This window comes from Typopeltis vanoorti, chromosome 9 (genome assembly GCF_054136105.1).
Source record: "Typopeltis vanoorti isolate ZY-2024b chromosome 9, IOZ_Tvanoo_1.0, whole genome shotgun sequence".
NCBI classification, from domain to species: domain Eukaryota; kingdom Metazoa; phylum Arthropoda; class Arachnida; order Uropygi; family Thelyphonidae; genus Typopeltis; species Typopeltis vanoorti.
Window position 1 is genome coordinate 23,057,482 of NC_143557.1, and position 23,945 is coordinate 23,081,426.

Below are 23,945 nucleotides of genomic sequence, written 5' to 3' on the forward strand. Positions count from 1 at the left end.
ACACGAATTTGATAGCAGTAATTCAGGAATAATCACAGGTAATATCACTGACGATTCTTCAGCTTTAGATATTTTTGTACAATTTTTTACCATAGAACTAATGACAACAATAGCTGATGAAACAAACAAGTTTCATACCTTCAACACAAATAATAGACCATCTACACCATCTTCACGACTAAAGCAGTGGGAAAACACCACCCCTCAAGAACTTTATATTTTTCTAGCTATTACAAAAAAACTGTTTTTCCACTTTCTGAATATGACCATACTCTGGATTCCCACTGTCTCTATAATGTAAAATTTGGAAAAAACACAAACTTCAGACTACCAACTCTTGTTTATCAGGGAAATAATTCAAAAGTACCATATCCCCAGAACAACGGGGAGGTTGAAAAGACGTCCATCACCTGGAGATCAACCACTGCATCTCAAAGAAAGCATTTCCCTTCTCTTGTACCATCTACTGAGAAGAAGGAAAGTGCAGCTCGAGTTTGTTATGTCTGTTCCAATACTACTGTTGGGCAGAAGAAGCGTCATGAGAGCCGGTATATGTGCACCAAATGTGACGTTAGACTCTGTGTACAGCCCTATTTTGAAAAATGTCATTCCATGCTAAATTTTTAGGATTTTCATACCCTGCCACTTGGTAGGCTTAGTAATAACTGTGTTGTAAATAATAGTGCTGTTTATATATTTTGATTAATTTCTACATAAATTAATGTGTGTACTTTGTATAATCATATGGACACCCCTTGATTATGCAAATTTTATAAAACACTATTATTGACATTTTTGTGTGTGAACAAGTGTATATCAAGAATGTATGATGCTATCTGGACTCCTTACTTCAGTAAGAATTTTAATTGATTTTATTTATAAATTTTTTGCAAAATTAATTCAGCACAGGGGACAATGTCAATAGAATATAAAATCAGCAGATAGAGGGTTAATAGGCTGACGGTATTGGCAAAACATAATGGATGACAATTTAATGTGGAAAGGTGTAAAATTATGCATTTTGGGATACAAAGATCACAAGCTGTGTATCACATTGAAGCATGAAACCAGGGATTTGGGGGTGATAGTAGTAGTAGAGAGCTAAAGTTTAGAGGGCATATTGCTAAAGCAGCCAGGGTAGCTCACAGGATTACTTCGCTATTGTTGTTGTCTTGTCCTTTGAAGAGTCTTAGATGTTTCTGTGTGCTCCTTGTACTGCTTTGGCTATGTCGATGATTTTGCTTGTATAGAGCTGTTGTTCAGGATTAGGATCTATTTCTTGCAAGGCTGCTGTAATTGCTGGACATGTAAAGATGTGAGTGGGTGTCAGTTCAGTATTGGGGCAGTTGTTGCAGTTTCTATATGTTCTCGTATCATCTGTATTGATCTTCATTCCTCTATAATGTCCTGTTCGTAGTCTTGCTATCGTGGTGGAGGTATTTCTGTCAGGACTGATTTCGGGAATTTGATGTTGTATCACTCACTAATTTCAGTGGAATTAGTTTAGCTTTTGCTAGTGAATTGGCATCAGCAAGGGTTATCATGTGAGTTTCTTGGTTGAGTTCTCTGGCCTCTTTTGCTAATTTATCAGCTGCTTCATTGTAATCAATGCCTACATGAGCAGGAATCCATTGTAAAATGCAACTTTTTCCTAAACACTTTAGTTGATTTAAGAGTTTATGGATGCCTTGTGTGAGCTTGGTATTGCCTCCATAGCTGATCTTGAGTCACTGTAAATTATAATTCCTTCAGATTGTTGAGATGATGATAGTTTTAAGTAGGCTTCAAGTGCTTTATTTATTGCGTAGAGTTCGCTGGTAAAATTGCAAGCGATTTTCCCAGATCCAACTTTTATTGAAAGTTTTTCACCTTTCGAGAGTAGAAGGAGAACACCAGCACCTCCATTAATCATATTCTGATTATCCATCGGTATAAGAAATAACCCGTTTAGAGGATGAAAGGAGGTTGATAGTATTTAGGCCTTTTTCTTTGAGATTTTTTTTTTTTTTTTTTTTTTTTTTTTTTTTTTGGACAGAGTTTGGTAAGGTTTAGATTTATGAGGTATTTGAAGATAAAGGCTTGGAAAATAGAGGTTCTTTGTTTATGTGGGCATTTAGCTGATCAAGACCTGTTTCTTTCCTGATAGTGTCATCATATTGTAAAGTTGATGATCTGTGAAGTCTGCATTTTTGATTCCAATGTTCATAAGTTTTTAGGAAGATATGATCGCTTTGGTAGCTTCTGATAGTATTTATGAATTTTATGGTGGCAAATTTTCATCTGTCCTCCAGCAGGTCAAGCCCACATTCCTGTTGGGCTCTGATGTTGTTAGTGGATGAGACTGCACCAATGATAATCTTAGATGCTTTTGCTTGTATTTTGTCTAATTTTTTCTTTACTGATGAGGCCGAAGGTGACCAGATAGGTGCTGCATATTCCATTATTGGCCTTATTAGTGTAGTGATTTTTGAGGATTTTTGGCTTTGTGCCCCAATTTGTTCCACAAAGCCTTTTCAGTATATTTAATTTTTTTTAGAGCTCTGTTGGAAGTGTTAGAGATGTGTTGTGCAAAACATAATTCCTGATCAAGCATAATACCAAGGTATTTTGGATTTGTGACTTTTTCAATTAGCTTGTTGTTGATCATGACTTTGGGATTGTAGGAATGTCTGTTTTTCCTGTCTGTACTAAAGGTGCTTAGTTTTGTTTTGTCCGGGTTGATTTTGATTTTGAGTTTAAGTTCATCTGACCATTTTTCTAATCCTCTCATGGATTTGTTTAGAATCTCCTCTGATTCTTTGATTTTAGCACTAATGTGCCAGATGGCTATATCATCTGCATAGCAAGTTACTTGTGTGTGTCTTCTGTAAGGTAGGGATGAATGTTATTGACATATAGAAGGAATAGTAAGGGACCGAGTACTGAGCTCTGGGAAACACCAGCCCAGGTTCTCCGCTCTTTTGATATTGCTGCATTGATCCTGACTTTGATCTTTCTTCCTCTAATGAAATCAGCAATCCAGACTAAAGCGTTTCCTCTAATTCCAATATCATGTACAGTTTATATTAATTTTTTGATCCAAATACGATCGAAAGCAGCAGTCATATCAAGGAATATTGCAGTTGTCTTTTTTTTGTTGGTTTTTTCTGAAATGAGTCTATTATTGTTTGGCAGAAGTGGAATAATTGATCTGTTGCCGAATGGTTCTATAGGCAGTTTGGTAGTAGTTGATTTTCTTATTTTTTGTCAGCCAGTGCATAAGCCTGGAGTTTATGATTCTTTCAGTAATTTTACAAAGTATGCTAGTTAATGCAATAGGTCTATAACTCTCCAGGGAGTCATTAGACACATCGAGTGAGGCCCCAAAACATATTCATCACAACTATTCGACATTCATACAGTATCTATCATACCTCGCCTTAAACTCATTCACTGTCACAGCATCCACCACAGACTCTGGCAGCCCATTCCACTCATTCACCACTCTAAAAGTAAAGAACCCAGCTCTAACACCTTTACTAACCACACTTTTGCCCAGTTTCCATGGATGTCCCCTAGTTCTCCCACAACCAGCCCTGTTCTCAAAAATATCTTCTGAATTAATTTTATAGAAACCCTTCAGTAATTTGAATGTCTCAATCATATCTCCCCTCCTCTGCCTATCAACCAATTTTTGCAACCCACAGATCCTCAACCTGTTCTCATTAGGTTCATTCCACAGACCTGCTATCATCTTGGTCACTTGCCTCTGGATCCTCTCAACCTCCTCCCCATCAAGAAGAAACCTAGGTGACCAAATCTGGGCACAGTAGTTGAGATGGGGTCTTATCAAGGCTCGATACAGAGGAACAATAACCTGCTTGTCTCTGCTTGTCAATGTATTCTTCAGCAACCAAGTGATTTGATGAGCTGATTTGGCCACTTTTGCAATGTGCCCCCTAAACTTCAACTCCTTATCCACCAACACTCCTAAATCTCGTGCCTCGTCAATTTCCTGGAGTACAGTTCCACCAATGTAAACTGCTGCTAATCTTTTCACCCCAAAATGTATAACCTTACATTTTGCCACATTAAATTGACATCCATTCTCCTTAGCCCAGACCTCCAATCTATCCAAATCATCTTGCAAAATTTTGACATCATCTGCATTCACTATTGCCCTACCCAACTTTGCATCATCTGCAAACAAATGAACTGTTCCTCTCAGATCCTTTCCTATATCATTAATGAACAAATTAAACAGCAGTGGTCCAAAAACAGATCCTTGTGGCACACCACTAGTCACAGGCCATCTTGTGGACTCTACTCCTGAATAAACCACTCTCTGATATCTCTCCGTCGACCACCCTCCTATCCATCCCCATATGCTGCAATTTACTGATTAGAATTCCATGTGGTATGCTGTCAAAGGCCTTAGCAAGGTCCAGTAGAATCACTGTAAACCCATTAGCCTTATCCAGTTCAGCCGTCACTGTGTTATAATATGTGAGCAAGTTACTGAGGCATGACCTACCCTTCACAAAACCATGCTGTCCCTGATACAGTATCCCATTTTCATCTATCCAATCTTGTATTTTCCTCTTGACTATTTTCTCCAAGACCTTGATAATGATTCCTGTTATGCTGATTGGCTGGTAATTTTCAACAGCAGCCTTGGAACCACTTTTATGCACCAGAACTATTTTCCCCTCTTTCCACCCCTTGGGACTGACCCAGACCCGAGGGTCAAATTAAACAAAATGGTCAAGGGCACTGACAATTCTTTAGCCGCTTCACGTACGACATGAGCTGGTATACCATCCAATCCCACAGATGTATTGGCATTGAGGTTCTGTAATAGACTAGTTACCTCTACTTCATTCATCACAATTCCAGTATAAGCTGTTGGTTCTTCCATTCCTGCAATGTCACCACCTGGATGATATACTCTTGCAAAGTGCTCGCTCAGTAATTCCACTATGTCGACTGATTCTGTTACCTCCCTACCCTCAGAATCGTGCAGAATCGACATTCCGCAGCATTTCTGTCAGGTTTCAGGATGGGTACAATAACTGATTTTTTCCATTCTTTTGGAAGTTTGCCTGTTCGCCAAGAGGCATTGAAAATATCCAGAAGTTGTTCTTTGTCATTTTTGCCAAGGTGTTTGACAATATGACCAAAGATAAGATCATTACCAGGAGATTTATTAAGTGCAGTTTTTTCGATTGATGAATTTAGTTCACTTAGTGTAAATTCTTCGGAGAAGATGTCATTAGTTTGGTATTTTCTTGCTCTTGTTTTAGTATTTTACTTGTGAGTTTATTGAGGGTCTTGTCCTCTCTGTTATACTGAAGTTTGGAGTTGTTTGAATAGGTTTTTGCCAGTGTGTTTGCAATTTCTTTATCTGTAATAGCTTGTTTCCCAGTTTTCGTGATGAAGTTTGTTTTCTGTTGGTTCTCTTGTTTGATATTGTTTTCTAGGATTCTAATAATGTTCCAGTGTTGGCTGTCTTTTCTTGGATCCAGGTTACTGCAAAGCTTCGCTAATTTCTCTTGTTTGCACTTCCAAATTTTTTTTTTTGCTTGCCTCTTGGTATTGTTGCCTTGGCAGCTTTACTGATGTGTGAAGTAAGGATTTGTAATTTTCTGTCGAGGGTTCCAGAGACAGGTTCATCTTGACAGAGGCTCTCCAAGGTTGAGTAAACCTTGTCCAGTCAGCTTTTCTGAAGTTCCATGTCCTTTTGATTTGCTGTTCTTGATCAATCTTGAAGATTAGTGTTGTTATTATGGGTCTGTGATCACTGATGGCATTTCCCAAAATTTTCCATTGTGCACTTGATGCAATGCTATAATTAATAGCTGTGATGTCAATAGCAGATTCAGTTCCCGTAGTTTTAGAGATAGGTGCTCTGTCCATTGTTAATTGTGAGTTCCAAATCTGTAAAGAGGTCTTCCAATTGTTGAACTTTATTGTCTAAATCGGGGACCCAGTCTTTTCAACTTAGCCATGCAGCCTCTTCATAGACATCAATTGCATTCTTATGTCTGCCTAACAGAAATGTTGGGCTTTTTGCATTTAGGTCACCAAGTATAATGGTTGCATCAGTTGGAGATTCGCTTAGCTTTTCAATGATGTCTGTATCAATATTTGAATTATCAAGGTGGTAGACGTTTGTGATTGAAATAGAATGGTTTGATAGATGCATTTCAACAGCTTGAGCTTCCATCGAACTGTTATTATTTAAATACTGATTTAGGGTGATTTCTGCGGTCTTCAAAAGGAGATAGCAAGCCTGCCACCTGCTCTTTCCTCTCTATCCTTCCTAAGAACTGTGTATCCTTTGATGCTGAAGTTCAGATTTTTGTTTAGTTTTGTTTCTTGTAGACAAGCTATATGGATATTTTTTTTGTAAAGCACGTATTTAAGTTCATCCATTTTTCTCTGAGTACCGTTGATGTTGAGTTGCAAAATGTTAATATGAGTCCTCATAGCATATTTATCATCAGGAGCAGGGATGCAGTAGCATTGGTTGATATCTTTTTATGACTCTTCGTTAGAAAATTGGACTACTTCGCTATTGAAGACTACAATAATAAGCAGAGATAACAGAGTTATTCCTCATTATAAAGCTTTGATACAACCACATCTGGATTATTGGGTTCAGGTCTGGTCACCTGGATTTCTTGGGGATTAGGAAGTGGTGGTGAGCATCTGGAAGCAAGAGATCAGGACAGTCAGTTGTCTGTGAAATGCTTCCTAATTAGGATAGACAGGATTTGTGGATTGCCAAAGTTGGTAGTTAGGCAAAAAATGGGTGGATGAATATGATAGAAATGTTTAAGTTACTTAAAAACTTTCATAGGATTGCTGCAGGGGAAATGTTTCAGCATTTGGCTAGAGGGAGCAAAACAAGAGGTCATCCCTGGAAGTTGGGTAAGAATGTGGTCTGCAAGGGTGTGAGGACTAGATTTTTCACTTGGAGAGTGGTGAATGAATAGAATGGGTTGCCTGAATCAGTTGCAAGTGCTTTGTCGGTTAATGGTTTCTGGAGAGTTATGATAGATATTATATTGATAGTTTGGGTCTCTCATCATTAGTCTTAGGATTACATGGAGGTTCCCCTGCAGTAATAATAACAGATAATATAGAATGGATGTTTCTGGAGCACACATTTCAAACACAATTGGGAGGATACCAACGTTATTTCAAGGATTTTTTGGTAACCAATATGATTATTGGTTACCAAAAAACCAATTCAGAAGGGATTCTTCTGGTGTCTTTCTAAGGAAAGACCAGAGGAATTTCCTTCGTTTGGGCTCTTCTTGGCAGAGTGAAGAGATATTTTATCTTGGTCATCTATGCAAGTGTTGGAAGTAAAGAATGATGATAGACCGCTTTATCTTTGAATGATATCACAGTAGTACTATCTGAATTTGAGAGAAGCAGAATCTGCATTTTGAGATCAGAAGATTCTGTTGCCATTGAACAGGAGGTAAGTTTTCTGCATTTGTTGAGTTTTTCAAAGCTATTACAAACTATAGTATACACTGAGTGCAGACTACTAAGTAGTAGTTTTTGTCATGACTCATGATATGCTAATTTTTGGCATACTTCTTGAAGGGCTGAAATTTTAACTTAGTAATTTTGGTTAGTGAGAATGGAATGTGTCCAGATGAGAATAAAGTAAATCATTCTTACTTAGAGCTCTATGCTGAAATTCCTGGTCATTGCATAAACAAGCAGGGTAAATTATTCCATTGGTATATCATAGTAATGCTCATTCCGTTTTATTGGTTTTAGTTACAGATGCCTCCAAAATAGAAAAGTTATTTTATGGCCACTCAGGTGAAATGGATTTTACGATGAACGATGACTGCCATTGGTTTCTTCAGAGAGAGAGGGGGGGGGAGTATGTGTTTGGAAGTGCTTACAGAATACTTATAAGCACTTTTAAATCTGTCTGTGTGTGTGTGGGCGCACGTGCATTTTTATCATTTTTCTCCCCTCACTTATTGTAAATGGTAAAATATGTAAGTACTTGAAATGTTGTTTATATTCATCTTACAAAATGTACTTTTTTTTAATTTAAAAATTAAACAATACTTAGCAAGTTTATTTTCTTAGACTTGTAAAAAAAGAATCCTTAAAGCATTTAAAAACAGAAACGTTCCAGTTTTAAACCCCTTCACCTAAAATGCATAAACTCCATTTGTTTAATTGCACAGCTACAGAATCTGCACAGCCACTGACTTCAAGTCTGCATAAATTTTGTTGATTGTGTAGTTGGATGATATTAGGCTACCTAAACTTAGACATATTTTGAAATAGGGCTTGGGATATTGATGTTGCATTTAAATGTCATTTATTCTAATTTTCTTATCCTTTTTCTAATTGTCTGGTATGTTTAAAGTAGACAGCACTTTGATTTAGTCATTTATACTTTACATTGCCAGTTAATAAAAGTTTTTATCTGTTAGATATAATGTTAAAAGTGACTTTTTGGGAAACATATTTCCAAGAAATAGTTAAGTATTTTGTTTTTCTATAGGAAAATCTGTGATATCAAATGATGGAGCTACTATCATGAAGCAATTAGATATTGTCCACCCTGCAGCTAAAACTCTAGTTGATATTGCAAAATCTCAGGATTCTGAGGTAATTTTTTTTTATTTATAAAATATAGTACGCCCACAGATACTAGACCCTTCGACACTTCTGCGCATGTCAAAAGAAGAAGAATCCATTCCAATAATAGGGTAATCATTCCATATTGTGGGATGAGTGTTTTTTATTATTACAGGGCAGAAAATCAACTTCTCTTTTATGATCATTGTAGTTTTTAAAGTGGTAACTATTTTGCTTTTATAACAATTGGAAAATTTTACGTATACAGCACGTGATTTTGTGTGTTGATGACCAATTCGCCTTATTTCTTTTTCCCCTTCAACATGAATTGACTCTTCTTGGCAGTCTTCCAATGACAGCTCTCACTTATGTGGTCAGACTGTACTAAGAAACATTATACTATTACAGAACAGTTCTAACTAGTTTGGGGGAAAAAAACTCTATTTTGCATTTCTATATAATTTGATGTTTATTTTTCTTTTCTTTTTTTTTAAATTGTTATTATTAGTTTTATTTATTTTTTCTTTTTTTACAGGGATGACACAAAAGTTTTTGCAATTTTGACATTTTAATTCCAACACTTATAACATAATTTAATTTAAAAACTTTATTCAGCAATTTCTTCTCTACACAAATAACCTACCACTGACTTCAAGTCTGCATGATTTTTGTTGATGTCTGTACACTGCATTCATCTTAATTAACTTTGTATTACTCAAACATTCTAAGCTTCGCTGTCTTCCATGATCTATCTCTTAAACCAGCGTTTCCCAAACTTTTTCTGCGACGGAACACTTCACAAATCCTGAAATTTTCACGGACCACCTTGGTTATTTTGTCATGTATTAATTAATAATTAATTGTTGATTTAGCTGATTTTATTAATAATTAATTAAACATAAACATCATTAAATTGATTTGTGCTGATTTTTATTGACATATCCCATTCTGATCACCAAAAATTTATAATATTATAAGTGAATGACTTAGAAGTGAATGAAGACTTTTTTCTCCTATGTGCTGGTAGTTTTCCCCCTCCTTTTGTACATCCTGGAGATCACTTTGTAGCCTGGTGGAGGATGACTCACTATCTGTTGCGTCACAAGCACCTTCAATAAGAGATTTCTTAATACCAAAATTAAACAAAGTCCCTTGTCTTTTATTCATATTAAAATTTAAATCTGCAGGCCGATTACTTTTAAAAAATCATGGCACTACGGTTTCGAAATTTTCACCCTACAATACGAACTTGCGAAGAAAGTATTCAGTATTACTAGATTTGAGAACCAGATACAGACTACCTTGATCTTCAATTTCAGTAAAAAAATTTTCTTTATACTTCCTTGTTGATTGGTCACTAACATTTGCAACACAGATGTTATTTCTTTCAGTTTTGAGAGCAGAGGATATGCCGCCTATTGTTGTAATCGGCTTGGAGGCAATTTTTATGATCGGTCATAAACAGCGGTATTCCCTTTCCCGATTGCTGAAAGATTTCGATGTGTGAAAATTAACGATAATTCATGAATACTTCCACGTTTAAAAATACACTGCTTGGTCACTAACATTTGCTACACAGATGTTATTAGGCGTTCTGGGTCTGAGCTTTTTAATATACACAAATATTATTCTCCTCAGAATATTTCCACTATAAAATATTTATTCATGAAATATGTGAAAACTAAAATGACAAATTCCAGGGAGAACTTCTTGCAGAACACTTATTTACCTTCCACGGAACACAGTTTGGGAAACCATGTCTTAAACATTGATCTCCAGTTAGCTGAGAAAATATTGAGCTTTAATGCTACCTTACCTTTAATAATATCCAAATCTTCAGACGGGATTATATTTTTCTTCATGGATTGACTTTCCTTGTACAAACATGTTGCATCCATAACCTCCACAATGCTGCCTGAGACATTTTTCTGTACTTAAATTTAACTAGTAATTAACTTTGTATTTCTCAAACATTCTAAGCTTCACTGTCTTCACTGTAATCTTGTCATTTGCACCATTAGTAAATTATTCCCTCAACTTTGAATGGTTTAACTCTAAATAACAAAATAAAAAGAAAACATGAAGCTATAAATTCACCTTGTGCACAAATTTGTATCACAAGATATCACACATATTGGGATGCTTAAGGGTCAAAGCTGTATAACTGAGAGGAGACCTCCACATAGCCTTTAAAGAAATGCGGAGAACCGACCAGGGCTTCTGACCTAATGTCCAATCCTCACCTTCTCGTGGTGCACCCTGTTGGGTGGATACTTGGATACTGAATGAACGAGGATGGGCTGGGATTTGGGATTTAGCCGACCAAATTGTATTCTTATTGGTGAAACCAAAATAAAAAAATGATGGTACGACATGACAAAATTTCATGCTGGCTGGGGCGTCGCCTGGTTAAACAAGGCCCTCGTTGTTTTCGCCAGGGAACCAGGGCGAACAGTGAAAAGTCAGCCACTGGAACAAATCTGAAAACAAACCCCAACTCAACATCACCAGAGTTAAAGATCAATACTGTCAACATAAGAAGCCTGAATGGCAAAGAAATGGAGCGAGTTGAGGAATTAGGTCAGTACCAGATAGACATAATAGGGGTGACTGAAACAAAAAAGACGAAAACTGGTGAGATCTTTCTGAGCAATAAATACAAAATGTTATATTCAGGCAATGACAATCAAGGAAAAGAAGGAGTAGCCATAGTATTCGACACAAAATACGAGGCTAATCTTCTTGAATAGCAGTCAGTCTCAAGTAGAGTAATGTGGTCAAATATGAGAATGGGGAACTGGACAATGAGACTTATTTGTGCCTATAGTCCCACAGAAGGCTATACTAAGGTAGAAGTGGAGGAATTTTTTGAGGCTTTAGAAAAAGCAACTGACACAATGAAAAAGGAAAAATTGGTCCTTGTTGGGGATCTAAATAGCAGAGTAGGAAATGATTGTGAGACATACAAAAATATTTTGGCAAAATTTGGAGAAAAGAGCAAAACTAATAATAATGGCAAATATTTGTTGGAGATCTGCTCAGGACATGGACTGTTTATTATTAACACCATGCTCCAACATAAAAATGTGCACAAATTCACATGGAGAGAAGAGGCAAGGAATAAGAAAAGTCTCATTGACTATGTTATTGTTGATAGTGATGTTTTCTCCCTGGTGCAGGACACCAGAGTGCACAGAGGATTTGAAATTGGAAGTGATCACTATTTAGTCTTGAACAGGATAAAATTGAATTTCATATTGAAAAGAATAACATGTAAGAAAGTTTTAAAGCGAATAAAAGTTGAGCAGCTCTCAGGTGTGAACTGTAGACTAAAATACACAATGATTATTGAAGAAAAAATGAATGAGTTTGAGAACAAGAATCAAACCTTGGGGATTCAGTGGCAAACTCTGAAGAAAACATTGATGATTGATTCTGCCAGAGAGGCATGTGGTGAGGTTGTCTGCAAGGATAAAAAAAATCAGAACTCCATGGTGGACACAGGAAGTTAAAGAGGCAGTGAAGGAAAAGAAGAAAGCATATCAAAAGTTCTTGGCAAATAAGTCAGCTTGTGCTCTTAGAGAATACAGAGACTGATGCAAGAATGCTAAACACTGTGTAAAACTAGCTAAACAAAAGTCATGGGAGGACTTTGGCAAGAATATTATTATTATTATTATTACGGGTATCTCCATGGAGTCAGTAGACTCATCGTGGGAGACCCAAACCAGAAAAACAATATCTGTCATATCTCTTCTTGAATTCATTTACAGACGAAAAGCTCACAACTAAGTCAGGCAATGAATTCCACTCATTCACCACCCTCCAGGCAAAAAATCTTGTTCTGACACCTTTGTTAACTACACTCTTCTTTAATTTCCAGGGATGACCTCTTGTTCTTCCAACACTATCACACAGCTGAAACATTTCCCCTTCATCAATCCTATAAAAACCTTTCAGTAATTTAAATGTTTCTATCATATCCCCTCTTCTTTGCCTATCAACCAATCTCTGCAATCCACAAGCTCTCAATCTATCAATGTAGGGAGCATTTTTTACATCACTCACTAACTTGGGCACTCTTTTCTGAACCCTCTCCACAGCCTCCTCATCTCCAAGGAATCCAGGTGACCAGACCTGAGCACAGTAATCCAAATGTGGAAGTATCAATGCTTTATCTTTAGTAGCAATATCTTTTTCCAAGACTGCTGTTGTAAATTACCGACCGATTAGCATATCAGGAATCATTGTCAAGGTCTTAGAGAAAATAGTCAAGAGGAAAATACAAGATTGGATAGAAGAAAATGGGATACTGTATCGGGGACAGCATGGTTTTGTGAAGGGTAGGTCATGCCTCAGTAACTTGCTCACGTATTATAACATAGTGACGGCTGAACTGGATAAGGGTAATGGGTTTACGGTGATTCTACTGGACCTTGCCAAGGCCTTTGACAGGATTCCACATGGAATTCTAATCAGTAAATTGCAGCATATGGGAATGGACATAGGGTTGGTGAGATGGATAGGAGGGTGGTTGACGGAGAGATATCAGAGAGTGGTTTACTCGGGAGTAGAGTCCACAAGACGGCCTGTGACTAGTGGTGTGCCACAAGGATCTGTTCTTGGACCACTGCTGTTTAATTTGTTCATAAATGATATAGGAAATGATCTGAGAGGAACAGTTCATTTGTTTGCGGATGATGCGAAGTTGGGTAGGGCAATAGTGAATGCAGATGACGTCAAAATTTTGCAGGATGATTTGGATAGATTGGAGGTCTGGGCTAAGGAGAATGGATGTCAGTTTAATGTGGCAAAATGTAAGGTTATGCATTTTGGGGTGAAAAGATTGGCGGCAGTTTACTGCATTGGTGGAACCCTGCTCCAGGAAATTGATGAGGCACGAGATTTAGGAGTGTTGGTAGATAAGGAATTGAAATTTAGGGGACACATTGCAAAAGTGACCAAAACAGCTCATCAAATCACTTGGTTGCTGAAGAATACGTTGACAAGCAGGTTATTGTTCCTCTCTATCGAGCCTTGATAAGACCCCATCTAGACTACTGTGCTCAGATTTGGTCACCTAGGTTTCTTCTTGATGGGGAGGAGGTGGAGAGGATCCAGAGGCGAGTGATCAAGATGATAGCAGGTCTGTGGAATGAACCGTATGAGAACAGGTTGAGGATTTGTGGGTTGCAAAAATTGGTTGATAGGCGGAGGAGGGGAGATATGATTGAGACATTCAAATTACTGAAGGGTTTCTATAAAATTAATTCAGAAGATATTTTTGAGAACAGGGCTGGTTGTGGGAGGACTAGGGGACATCCATGGAAACTGGGCAAACGTGTGGTTAGTAAAGGTGTTAGAGCTGGGTTCTTTACTTTTAGAGTAGTGAATGAGTGGAATGCGCTCCCTGAGTCTGTAGTGGATGCTGTGACAGTGAATGAGTTTAAGGCGAGGTATGATAGATACTGTATGAATGTCAAATAGTTGTGATGAATATGATTTGGGGCCTCCCTCGATGAGTCTAATGACTCCCTGGAGTTGCCCGTAATAATAATTTATAAAGGGGAATAATAACCTCTTTATCTCTGGATGTCAGTGTATTCCTCAACAATCAAGTAATCCTATGTGCAATCTTGGACATCTTAGCAATGTGTCCTCTGAACTTCATCTCCCTATCTACCAACAACACCCCTAAGTCCCTAGCCTCATCAATCTCTTGGAGTACCTCTCCATCAATGTAGTACACAGCTGGTAATCTTTTAATCCCAAAATGCATGACTTTACACTTTTCCACATTGAGCTGACATCCATTATCTTTTGCCCATTTTACTAGTTTATTTAAATCATCCTGCAAACTTTCAACATTAGCTTGATTTTTTATTGCACTACCCAACTTTGCATCATCAGCAAACAACTGAATATCTCCCTTTAAGCCATTTCCTATATCATTTATATACAAATTAAACAACAATGGCCCTAGCACAGAGCTTAGGAATGGAGGAAAGAGTGCTGTAAAAGGAGTTAGAGATGATAAAGGTGACATGAAAATGGGAGAAAAAGATATCCTTGAAGTAAGGAGTAATTACTTTGAAAAACTGCTAAATATAACAAGCAGTGATGAAAGCACAGTGGTAAAAAACACTGATCAGGCATACAGTCAGGAATACATATCCATACTTGAAGTAGAAAACAGCCATCAAAGGCTTGAAACATGGAAAGGCAGCAAGGGTAGATGATATTCGACCAGAAATGCTGAAGTATGGTGGTATAAGAGTCTTACAATGGCAGCACTGCATAGTTCAGAAAGCCTGGACAGAGGGACGAATTCCCGATGATTGGAGTAGAGCTCTCATAGTACCCATATATAAAAAGGGAAATAAAACTGAATGTGAGAATTACAGAGGTATTTCCCTACTGAGTGTTCCTGGCAAGATCTATGCAAGTATACTTGAGAAACAGTTGAGAAGAATTGTGGAAGAACAAGCTGGATTCAGGCCAAATAGAGGCTGTCAGGATCAGATCTTTGCTTTACGACAAATAGTTGAGAAAACATGGGAATATAACAGAGATCTGTATTTAAGTTTTGTTGATTTGGAAAAGACCTATGACAAGGTGCCAGAGAGAAGCTATTTGATATGCTACAGTTATATGGTGTCAATGGGACATTATATCAAGCAGTACTTAGTCTTTATTTGAGTTGTAAGTCAGCCGTTAGAATTGAAGGAAGTACAGGAAGATGGTTTAATGTTAAATCTGGTGTGAGGCAAGGATGTACATTATCCCCTCTGTTATTCATTATCTATATGGATCACATTATGAAGGAAAGTGGTATTAAACATGATATCAAAATTGGAGATGTTAATGTCAGCTCTTTGCTTTATGTGGATGATGTTATACTTCTAAATAAATCCGCTACAAGTCTGGAAGATTCTCTGACTAAATTGAATAACTGTTGTAATAGATATGGTATGAAGGTCAGCATTAAAAAGACAAAGAAAATAGGCGGAATCATTGAAAATGTCAACTGTGTTTTGAATGGAGAACCTGTGGAACAAGTAAAACATTTCAGCTACTTAGGCACGATTTTTAGTGAAGATGGTAAATTAAATATAGAAATAGACAACAGAATCAGCAAAGCTGGTATGGTGGGAAGTCAATTGAATAAATTCATATGGAATAAGAGAGAAATTAGTCAGAACACTAAATTAGCTGTATACAAGACAGTGTTCAAACCAGTTTTAACTTATGGATCTGAGAGTTGGGTCAGAAGTAAAACACTTGACCAAAGACTAGAGACTGCAGATATGAGAGTCCTGAGAAAGATTATAGGTGTGAACAGATGGCACTGGCAATATCATATTAAAAATGAGGATATTCGGAAAGAACTTGACATTGTCAACATCCAGGAATGTGTTAGCAGAGCTAATCTCAGGTGGTATGGTCACTTAAACAGAATGGGCGAGGAAAGATTAGCAAAACAATTGTTCTCTGTCAGGTTGGCAGGAAAACGACCCAGAGGAAGACCAAGGTATATGTGGATTGATACGATACAAAGTGCCTTAGACGATAGATATATAAGATCTGATAATGTTGGAGTCTTGACAAGTAACAGACTGATTTGGAGGAAAATTGTAGATATGAAGTTAGTAATGATGTAAATTTTTCATGTAGTACTATCATATCTTGTACACCCCTTGAGGGTACATGGCAGGAATTTGATGATGATGAACTATGAAAATATGCTGGAATATAGAAAACTTCAGCATTTTCAATGGAGAACCTACAGAACAAGTAAAATATTTCAACTATTTAGGCATAGTGAAGATGGCAAATTAAATGTGGAAATAGAATAAGACAACCGAATAAGCTTTGCTTATTCTGTTTCTATTAGTGAGGAACCGAACCAGTTTAAACATATGAATTAAAAGAGAAATTAGCCAAAGCACTAAACTAGCAGTATATATGACATTATTCAAACTAGTTTTACACTATGGATTCGAGAGTTGGGTTAGTGATAACACATTTGATCAAAGATTACAGACCATATATGACATCAATTGCAGTGTCATATTAAAAATGAAGATATTGGGAAGGAAGTTGACACCATTAGCATTTAAGAATAGAATTATTAAGAATAAGAATAGTATGAATAGAATTAATATCTCAGGTGGCGTGGTCACTTAAGCAGAATGGGAGAGGAAAAGTTTGCAAATCAGGTGTTTTGTCAGCATGGCAGGAAAAAAGACCAAGATCTGGGTGAATCGATTCAGTCAGAAGTGCCTTAAAAGTCCAAAAATGTTAGATATGACAGTGTTAGAGCGCTGACAAATAATATACTAATTGGATTGAGATAGTTGATAAGAGATTAGTAATCGAGTAAATTTAATCATGTAGTTGCTATAAACCCCATCCTCTTGAGGGTACATATCAGGAAATTGATTATTTTGTATATAATAAGTACTGCATAGGGTTGCTAACAGGATACAAATTGTGCTCAGGGTACAAACAAGGAGACGAGATAGGTGATATTTCCAATAAGCTTACAATATCAGCTGTTGGTCAGCTTATTGGAAAAGTCCTCTATTATGTTCAGAGTAGCACTGGATAGATAACTTGAGTTCTTGCTGTATTTCTAATTGTCTATATCAAGATTTTGAGCAATCTGCATAATTTAGGTTATATGGTTTTAGATTTAACATCTGCAGATTTATTATGGTTAAATATTAGAAATATTTCACCTATAAATCATCAGATATCTAATATTAGGCTTACTTTGAAACTGTAATATGCTATGATAATATCCTGATTAATTATATTTTGCATCTTTTGAAGGTTGGAGATGGAACAACAACAGTGGTATTATTAGCAGCAGAATTCCTGAAGCAGTGTAAATCTTTTATTGAAGAAGGAGTTCACCCACAAATAATAATCAAAAGTTTTCGCAAAGCAGTACAATTAGTGAGTGTTTTTAGTGCTATTTTTCACATTAAATTATATAATTGCTATTCTTGCTTCAATATAGCAGGCTGTTGTCCAAGCAATAGCACCTCTGTTCTTCAGTCTGTATAGTTTGAATTGCATTATGGCATAGGTGTTTATGATTGTGTTTAGTAGATAACTTTCTTCACCCAGTGTGCTTATGAGACCATCATTAAGCTTACAGAAGCCCTGATATGGCTTGAAAGAGTTCCATTTTTAGAAGGATATACCATCTTTTCATATATATTAGTGTACAGCCTACAGAAGGGATTGGAGAAACTAATGCAGTTGCTTCAGATGATGCCTGAAATTGAAGCTTTCTCAACTTGCTACCATCTTATGGTCTCCCTCTCTTCCCATTTGTGACTGGATTGCCAACTTCCTCTCATCAGATCTCTTTATCACTGCTGGAATACCCCCAGGGATCTATGCTGTCACCCATGATCCTTCTATCTTTAACTTCAAATCCTGTTCATAACTTTCCTGATGACACTTCCATTCTTCATTTAAAAAAGAAAGAAACCCTGTTGTACTCAAAGAGTGAAACTTGGAGATTTCCAGCACCAATGTCTTAACCACTGTTCTCCTCACCATTCTTAAGTGTGGTGAAGAGAGTTTAGTGAATTTCAATCTTATTAAAACACAGTCCTGTCCTTGGAAGTTTTTTTTTTTTTTTTATTACAGTCCTGTTCCATTACCAGGAGGAAAGATCCTGCTTCACTTCCTTTTACTTTTGATAATGTTCTGATTTCCTTTCAAGATCTTCTTCCATTCCTGGAGGCTGACTTTCACATCTAGCTTATCCTACCACAAATGTATTACATTCCTAGCCTCTTCAGCCTGTGAAAAACTTAGTATTATTTTTCATTCAAAACATTGCTTCTCTTCTAACCCAATTCCTCGCACTTTATAAATCTTAAATCTGACCAACCTTAGAATATTATTCTCACATTTGGATAGATACATCCAAAACTCACTAAGAATTCTTGATTGTATAGAGAAGACAAACTGCCTAACAGATGATCCCTCTCTTTCAAAGATTCTCCTCCAGTCACTTTCTCATATGCATTTTGTTTCTGCATTTATATATATATATATATATATATAAAAATAAGTTTTTTTACCTTGGGAATAATGTATTAGGGTTACCAAATAATTTTATAAACTTGGTTATTTTACTCCTAATCCAAAGTAAACAAACAGTTAAGTTTGCACCTGAACGTAGTTCAAGTCTAAAGGTGGTGCAACACTAGGGCAACTCATTGTAAAGGTGGTTAAAGCTCTGATCACTATTCTTAGTATTTTCCATAATGTAAAGCACATCTCACCAAGAGATGTATACTTCAATACATTATGGGTGGGGTCACTATATATATATAGGTAGTTGTGTGGAGATTGTGTCACTGAACTGGCTACTATCATTCCTTCAGTTGTCTCGATCATTTAAGAACTAGAGCAGCCACTGGTTAACATCCATACACAGTCCTACTCCAAACATGTTGAACTACTACCTCATCTTCCTTCATCCTTCTGTTTCTGTTCTTTGGAAAAGTCTTTCCCATTGTTTTCCCTAATAAATACAACCCCAGCTCCTCAAGAAACTTGTTAACAGATTCCTTCTTTCTCCTAAATCGTTTGCCCACACATGGGACTGTTGTGTTAGAGATTCTGGGACCTCGCATGTGTGTGTGAGAGCGGAGGTCAATATTAAAAAATAAATAAATAAAAGTTGGAAGAAATGCTGACTAGGTGCCTAAGGTGGTTTATTCTCTTCTTTACTTATAGGACTTGAAGTATTCCATTGTGGACTTCAGAGATTATGGCCTCTGTTGATACATTCCCAGATATTTCATCTTATGTGCACTGAAAGTGATTCCCTTCAAAAGGATGTTAGATATGCTAAAGAAATCTTCAAAAATACTAAATTTTTAAGTTTAGTTCAAAAACTCTGTTGTTGAAGCCTCCATTTGAGGCTTCAACAACAGAGTGGATGTATAGACCAGCTGCTTGATAATGTATAAGGCTTCTCAACCAACTGCTTTCCAACATTTTGGAGCCAAGACAAAATTGGAATCTAATAATGTAGTATATATGGGCACAGTTGAGGTTAGCTAATCACAATGCCTGTCATTCATCTTAAAATTATTCACTCTTAAAGCTCGCAACTGTCTCATCCAACATATTCCATTCATTTACTGCTCATTAAGAAAAAATGTAATCCTTAACACCCTTTACTAATCACACTTTTATATAAGGGTAACATTTTGCTTCTTTCTGCCCAGTCATGTACTAAAAGTTTGCTTTACCATCCCTCCAGAAAATCCCATTCATAATAACTTGCATGTTTCTTTATATCCCATCTTTTTCTGCCTATCAGTTAAACTTTGTAACACACAAATTAATAACCAAGCATGTTGTCCTCTCCATCATTTCTACATCCTCAAGAAATATAGCCAAATCCATTTATTTTATTTGGATAAATTTCTGGCTGTTATTCATTAGCATTCTTTCTTGGTGGGTGAGGCAGATAGCACAAAGGGAGACACAACATGGTGCAATAATATTGATAAAGATATTCTGTAAAATTAATCAAGAAATAAAATGCATGAACATAGTCTGTGTTAGGAAATTGATGTGCTGCTACTTTTAAAGCACTTAAGTTTTTGTTTTTAAGAGAGCAAAAGTGACTGTCATTAGTCACTGATAATTTAATTTAATATAGTTACATGCATTAAACTCATCATCATCATCAAATTCCTAACATGTATCCTAAAGGGGTGTACACGATATTATGATAGTACTGCATGAAGAACTTACATCATTACTAACTTCCTATCAACAATTTTCCTCCAAATCAATATGTTATCTGTAAAGACTTCAATATTATCAGATGTTATATTTCTGTCTTCTAAGGTAACTTTTACTGTATCAATCCACCTATATCTTGGTCATCCTTGGTCTTTTTCCTGCCAACCTAACAGAGAAAACTTGTTTTGCTTAATCTTTCCTCTTCATTTCTGTTTAAGTGACCATACCACCTGAGATTAGCTCTGCTAATATATTGCTGGATGCTAACAGTGTCAAGTTCTTTCCTAATATCTTCGTTTTTAATATGATATTGCCATTTATACCATCTGTTCATGCCCCTAATCTTTCTCAAGACTCTCATATCTGAGATTCTAGTCTCTGGCCTGAATATAACATTTTGTATTTATTGCTCAGAAAGATCTCACCAGTTTTTGTCTTTTTTTTTTTTTTTTGTTTCCGTTACCCCTATTATGCCGATCTGGTATTTATTCAGTTCCCCAGCTAGCTCCATTTCTTTGCCATTCAGGCTTCTTATGTTGATAGTACCGATCTTAAACTCTGGTGATGTTGAATTGGGGTGTGTTTCAGGATTTGTTCCAGTAGCTGACTTTTTGCTGGTTGCCCTGGTTCCTTGGTGAAAACAACGGGAGCCTTGTTTAACCAGGCGACACTCCATCCGGCATGAAATTCTATCATGTTGTACCATCACTTTGTTTGTGTTTTAAGCCAATAAGAATACAATTTGGTCTGCTAAATCCCAAATTGCCAAACCATCCTCGTTCGTTCAGTATTCAGGTAGATACCTAACAGGGTGCACGACGAAAGGTGAGGATTGGACATTAGGTCAGAAGCCCTGATTGGTTCTCTGCATTCCTTAAAAGGCTATGTGGATGTCTCCTCTCAGTTAATACAGCCTTGACTCTTAAGCACCCCATTAAATTGTGTAAGAACTCTTATTCGTTGTATCCTGTGGAATTGTTTTTGTTGATTGAATATTCTCTGAGCTACTGGAAGTTTGGACGGTTGTGTTTCTTCTCTTGCATTCTCTCTCTCTCTCTCTTGTTGAAATAAGATGTCACTGGGGTGTCGATAGTTAAAAGTCCCTGTTGTTTTCATCAGAGAACTAGAGTGAACATCGAAAAGTCAGCTACTGGAACATAGCCCAACTCAACATCAGCAACGTTCAAGATTGGCACCTTCAACATAAGCAGCATCAATGGAAAAGAAATGAAACTAACAGAAGAATTGGATAATTACCAAGTCGACATGAAACAAGGGAGGGACAAAAATAGGTGAGATCTTTCTAAGATCTCACCTATTTTTACTTGAACTTATTAACTTCAGTAAAGGGAAAAAGAATAACTTATAATATTCAATACTAAATATGAGAATATTCTTCTTGAATGGTAGGCAGTATCGAGTAGAGTAATGTGGGCAAATATCAGAATGAGAAACTGGACAGTGAAACTTATTTGTGTCTGATTCACAGAAGGTTAATTCTACTAAGAAAGAAGTGGAACAATTTTTCTATGCACTAAATAGAAAAAATTCAGTGCAAAAAAAAAAGGAAATGGTAGTCCTTGTTGGAGACCTAAACGTCAGAGTGAGAAATGATTACCAGACATATAGAAATGTGTAGAAATAATAGCAAATAATTTCAGTACGTACCTGCTGGATTTCTTGTCTGGGTATGGACTAGTTATTACTAATCACCATGTTCCATCATAAAAATGGTCACAGATTCATGTGGAGAGAAGATGCAAGAAATAACTTGCATAAATAACCTTCAGTGACTGTTTAAGTTGTTTTGTATCGTTTTTGTACACCCTGACAAAGCCAAGTTGACGAAACGTTTCGGCTAATAGACAACCCAGTTTATGTTCTTTTCTTGCATTCAATTGATGGTCAAAACGAATATAGAATCTCATTGGTTATGTTATTGTTGATCTCAATGTTTTCCCACTTGTTCAGAACACAAGAGTATGCAGAAGATTTGAAATTGGAAGTGATCAACATCAGCTTTGAGCAGGAGATAAAATTGAATTTCATATTGAAAAGAAGAGTGTGCAAGAAAGTTTTAAAATGAATCCAAGCTGAACATCTTTCAGGGGTGAGCTGCAGATGGAAATGCACAAACATTATTCAATCAAAAAATGAAAGAGTTTTTGAAAACAAGAACCAAACCTTGGAGATTCAGTGACAAACCTCCCGAAGAAAACATTGCTTCTCAAGCTGCATGTGAAGTAACTTCATGAATGGGCTATTTGTATATAGAGGCTAATGACTTAATATCAATTGTCTTAGTATCCCCTAATGCAGCACTTCCCAAACTGTGGGCCGTAGGTTTTGTTCAGGAGAGGCGTGAAATAACGAAAACAAATTTAAAATGTTTTAAGACTAAGTAGATATTTTTTATTTTAAAAGAAACGTATTTAACTTTTATTATTTATTATTTCTTTTTTGTTATTTTTTATATTTTAATGGAAAAATTCACACATTGGTGTTGGTTCACAAACTTTGCTTCCTGCGTATTTCGGCGCTTAATGAATATTAATAAATATTACTTATTCATATGTTTCATTTCAAAGCAGTGGTTAATTGTATTTACTTTGAATGCTCTCCAGGGAAGCTCCAAATCTTCTTGTCCCTTTCATCACGTGTTCGTAATCAGGGACTGTTGATATTGACTTTATATACATATCAAAACTCGTTTTATATTATCACTGTCATCTGAGCTAGTTTTCTGTTACCAATAAAAGTTTTGCATATGCTTCACATGAAAAAAAGCTTAAACAAGTTCATGTGGGGAGATAGTAACTTGCTTGCAGTGGTAAACAACATGCTTTCCCTAACAGCCACTATACTGCAGAGGCAATAAAAACAAGTACTTTTATTATGCCAGTGAATAAGGTATGAGGAGTCTGTGTAATATATTTCTCAACAAATAGTGCAATTAGAGACAACTGGGATAAAAACACACTAATTAATGAATCACATGTCCCCTCTTACAGAAACTATGCTGTATAGACTGAAACAAAACCATATGTTGCATGGCAAACACAGTATCTAACAAAAAACTATTGTTATTAATTAGATGTGTGTGAGTTCGATTTCCCAAGGCAACAATAAAATTCAACCAAACGTGTTAAAATTCGTAAAAGTGTTAAAACTAAGTTATATATATATATAATGAATGTTATGGCAGTGTGAGGAAAGATTAGCAAAACAAGTGTTCTCTGCCAGGTTAGCAGCAAAATGACCCAGAGGAAGACCAAGATATAGGTGGATTGATATGGTACAAAGTGCTTTAGACGATAGAAATATAAGATCTGATAATGTTGGAGGCTTGACAAGTAACAGACTGATTTGGAGGAAAATTGTAGATAGGAAATTAATAATGATGTAATTTTTTTCATGTAGTACTATCATATCCTGTACACCCCTTGTGAGGGTACATGGCAGGAATTTGATGATGATGATGATGATGATGATGATAATGTTATGGCAGTTTCACATATGGAATTCAGTTGAAGAGAGTTAGCATTTCAACT

General features: G+C 36.4%; 1 protein-coding gene across 1 annotated transcript in view; it reads left to right on the plus strand.

The window, feature by feature from the left end:
• Positions 1-23,945, plus strand: part of CCT7 (chaperonin containing TCP1 subunit 7) — a 154,516-nt gene that overhangs the window by 24,817 nt on the left and 105,754 nt on the right. The window contains exons 3-4 of the mRNA XM_090397352.1: positions 8,528-8,634; positions 17,440-17,565. Of these exons, the coding sequence (XP_090253478.1) occupies positions 8,528-8,634; positions 17,440-17,565 (233 nt within the window). The remainder of the gene's footprint in view (positions 1-8,527; positions 8,635-17,439; positions 17,566-23,945) is intronic.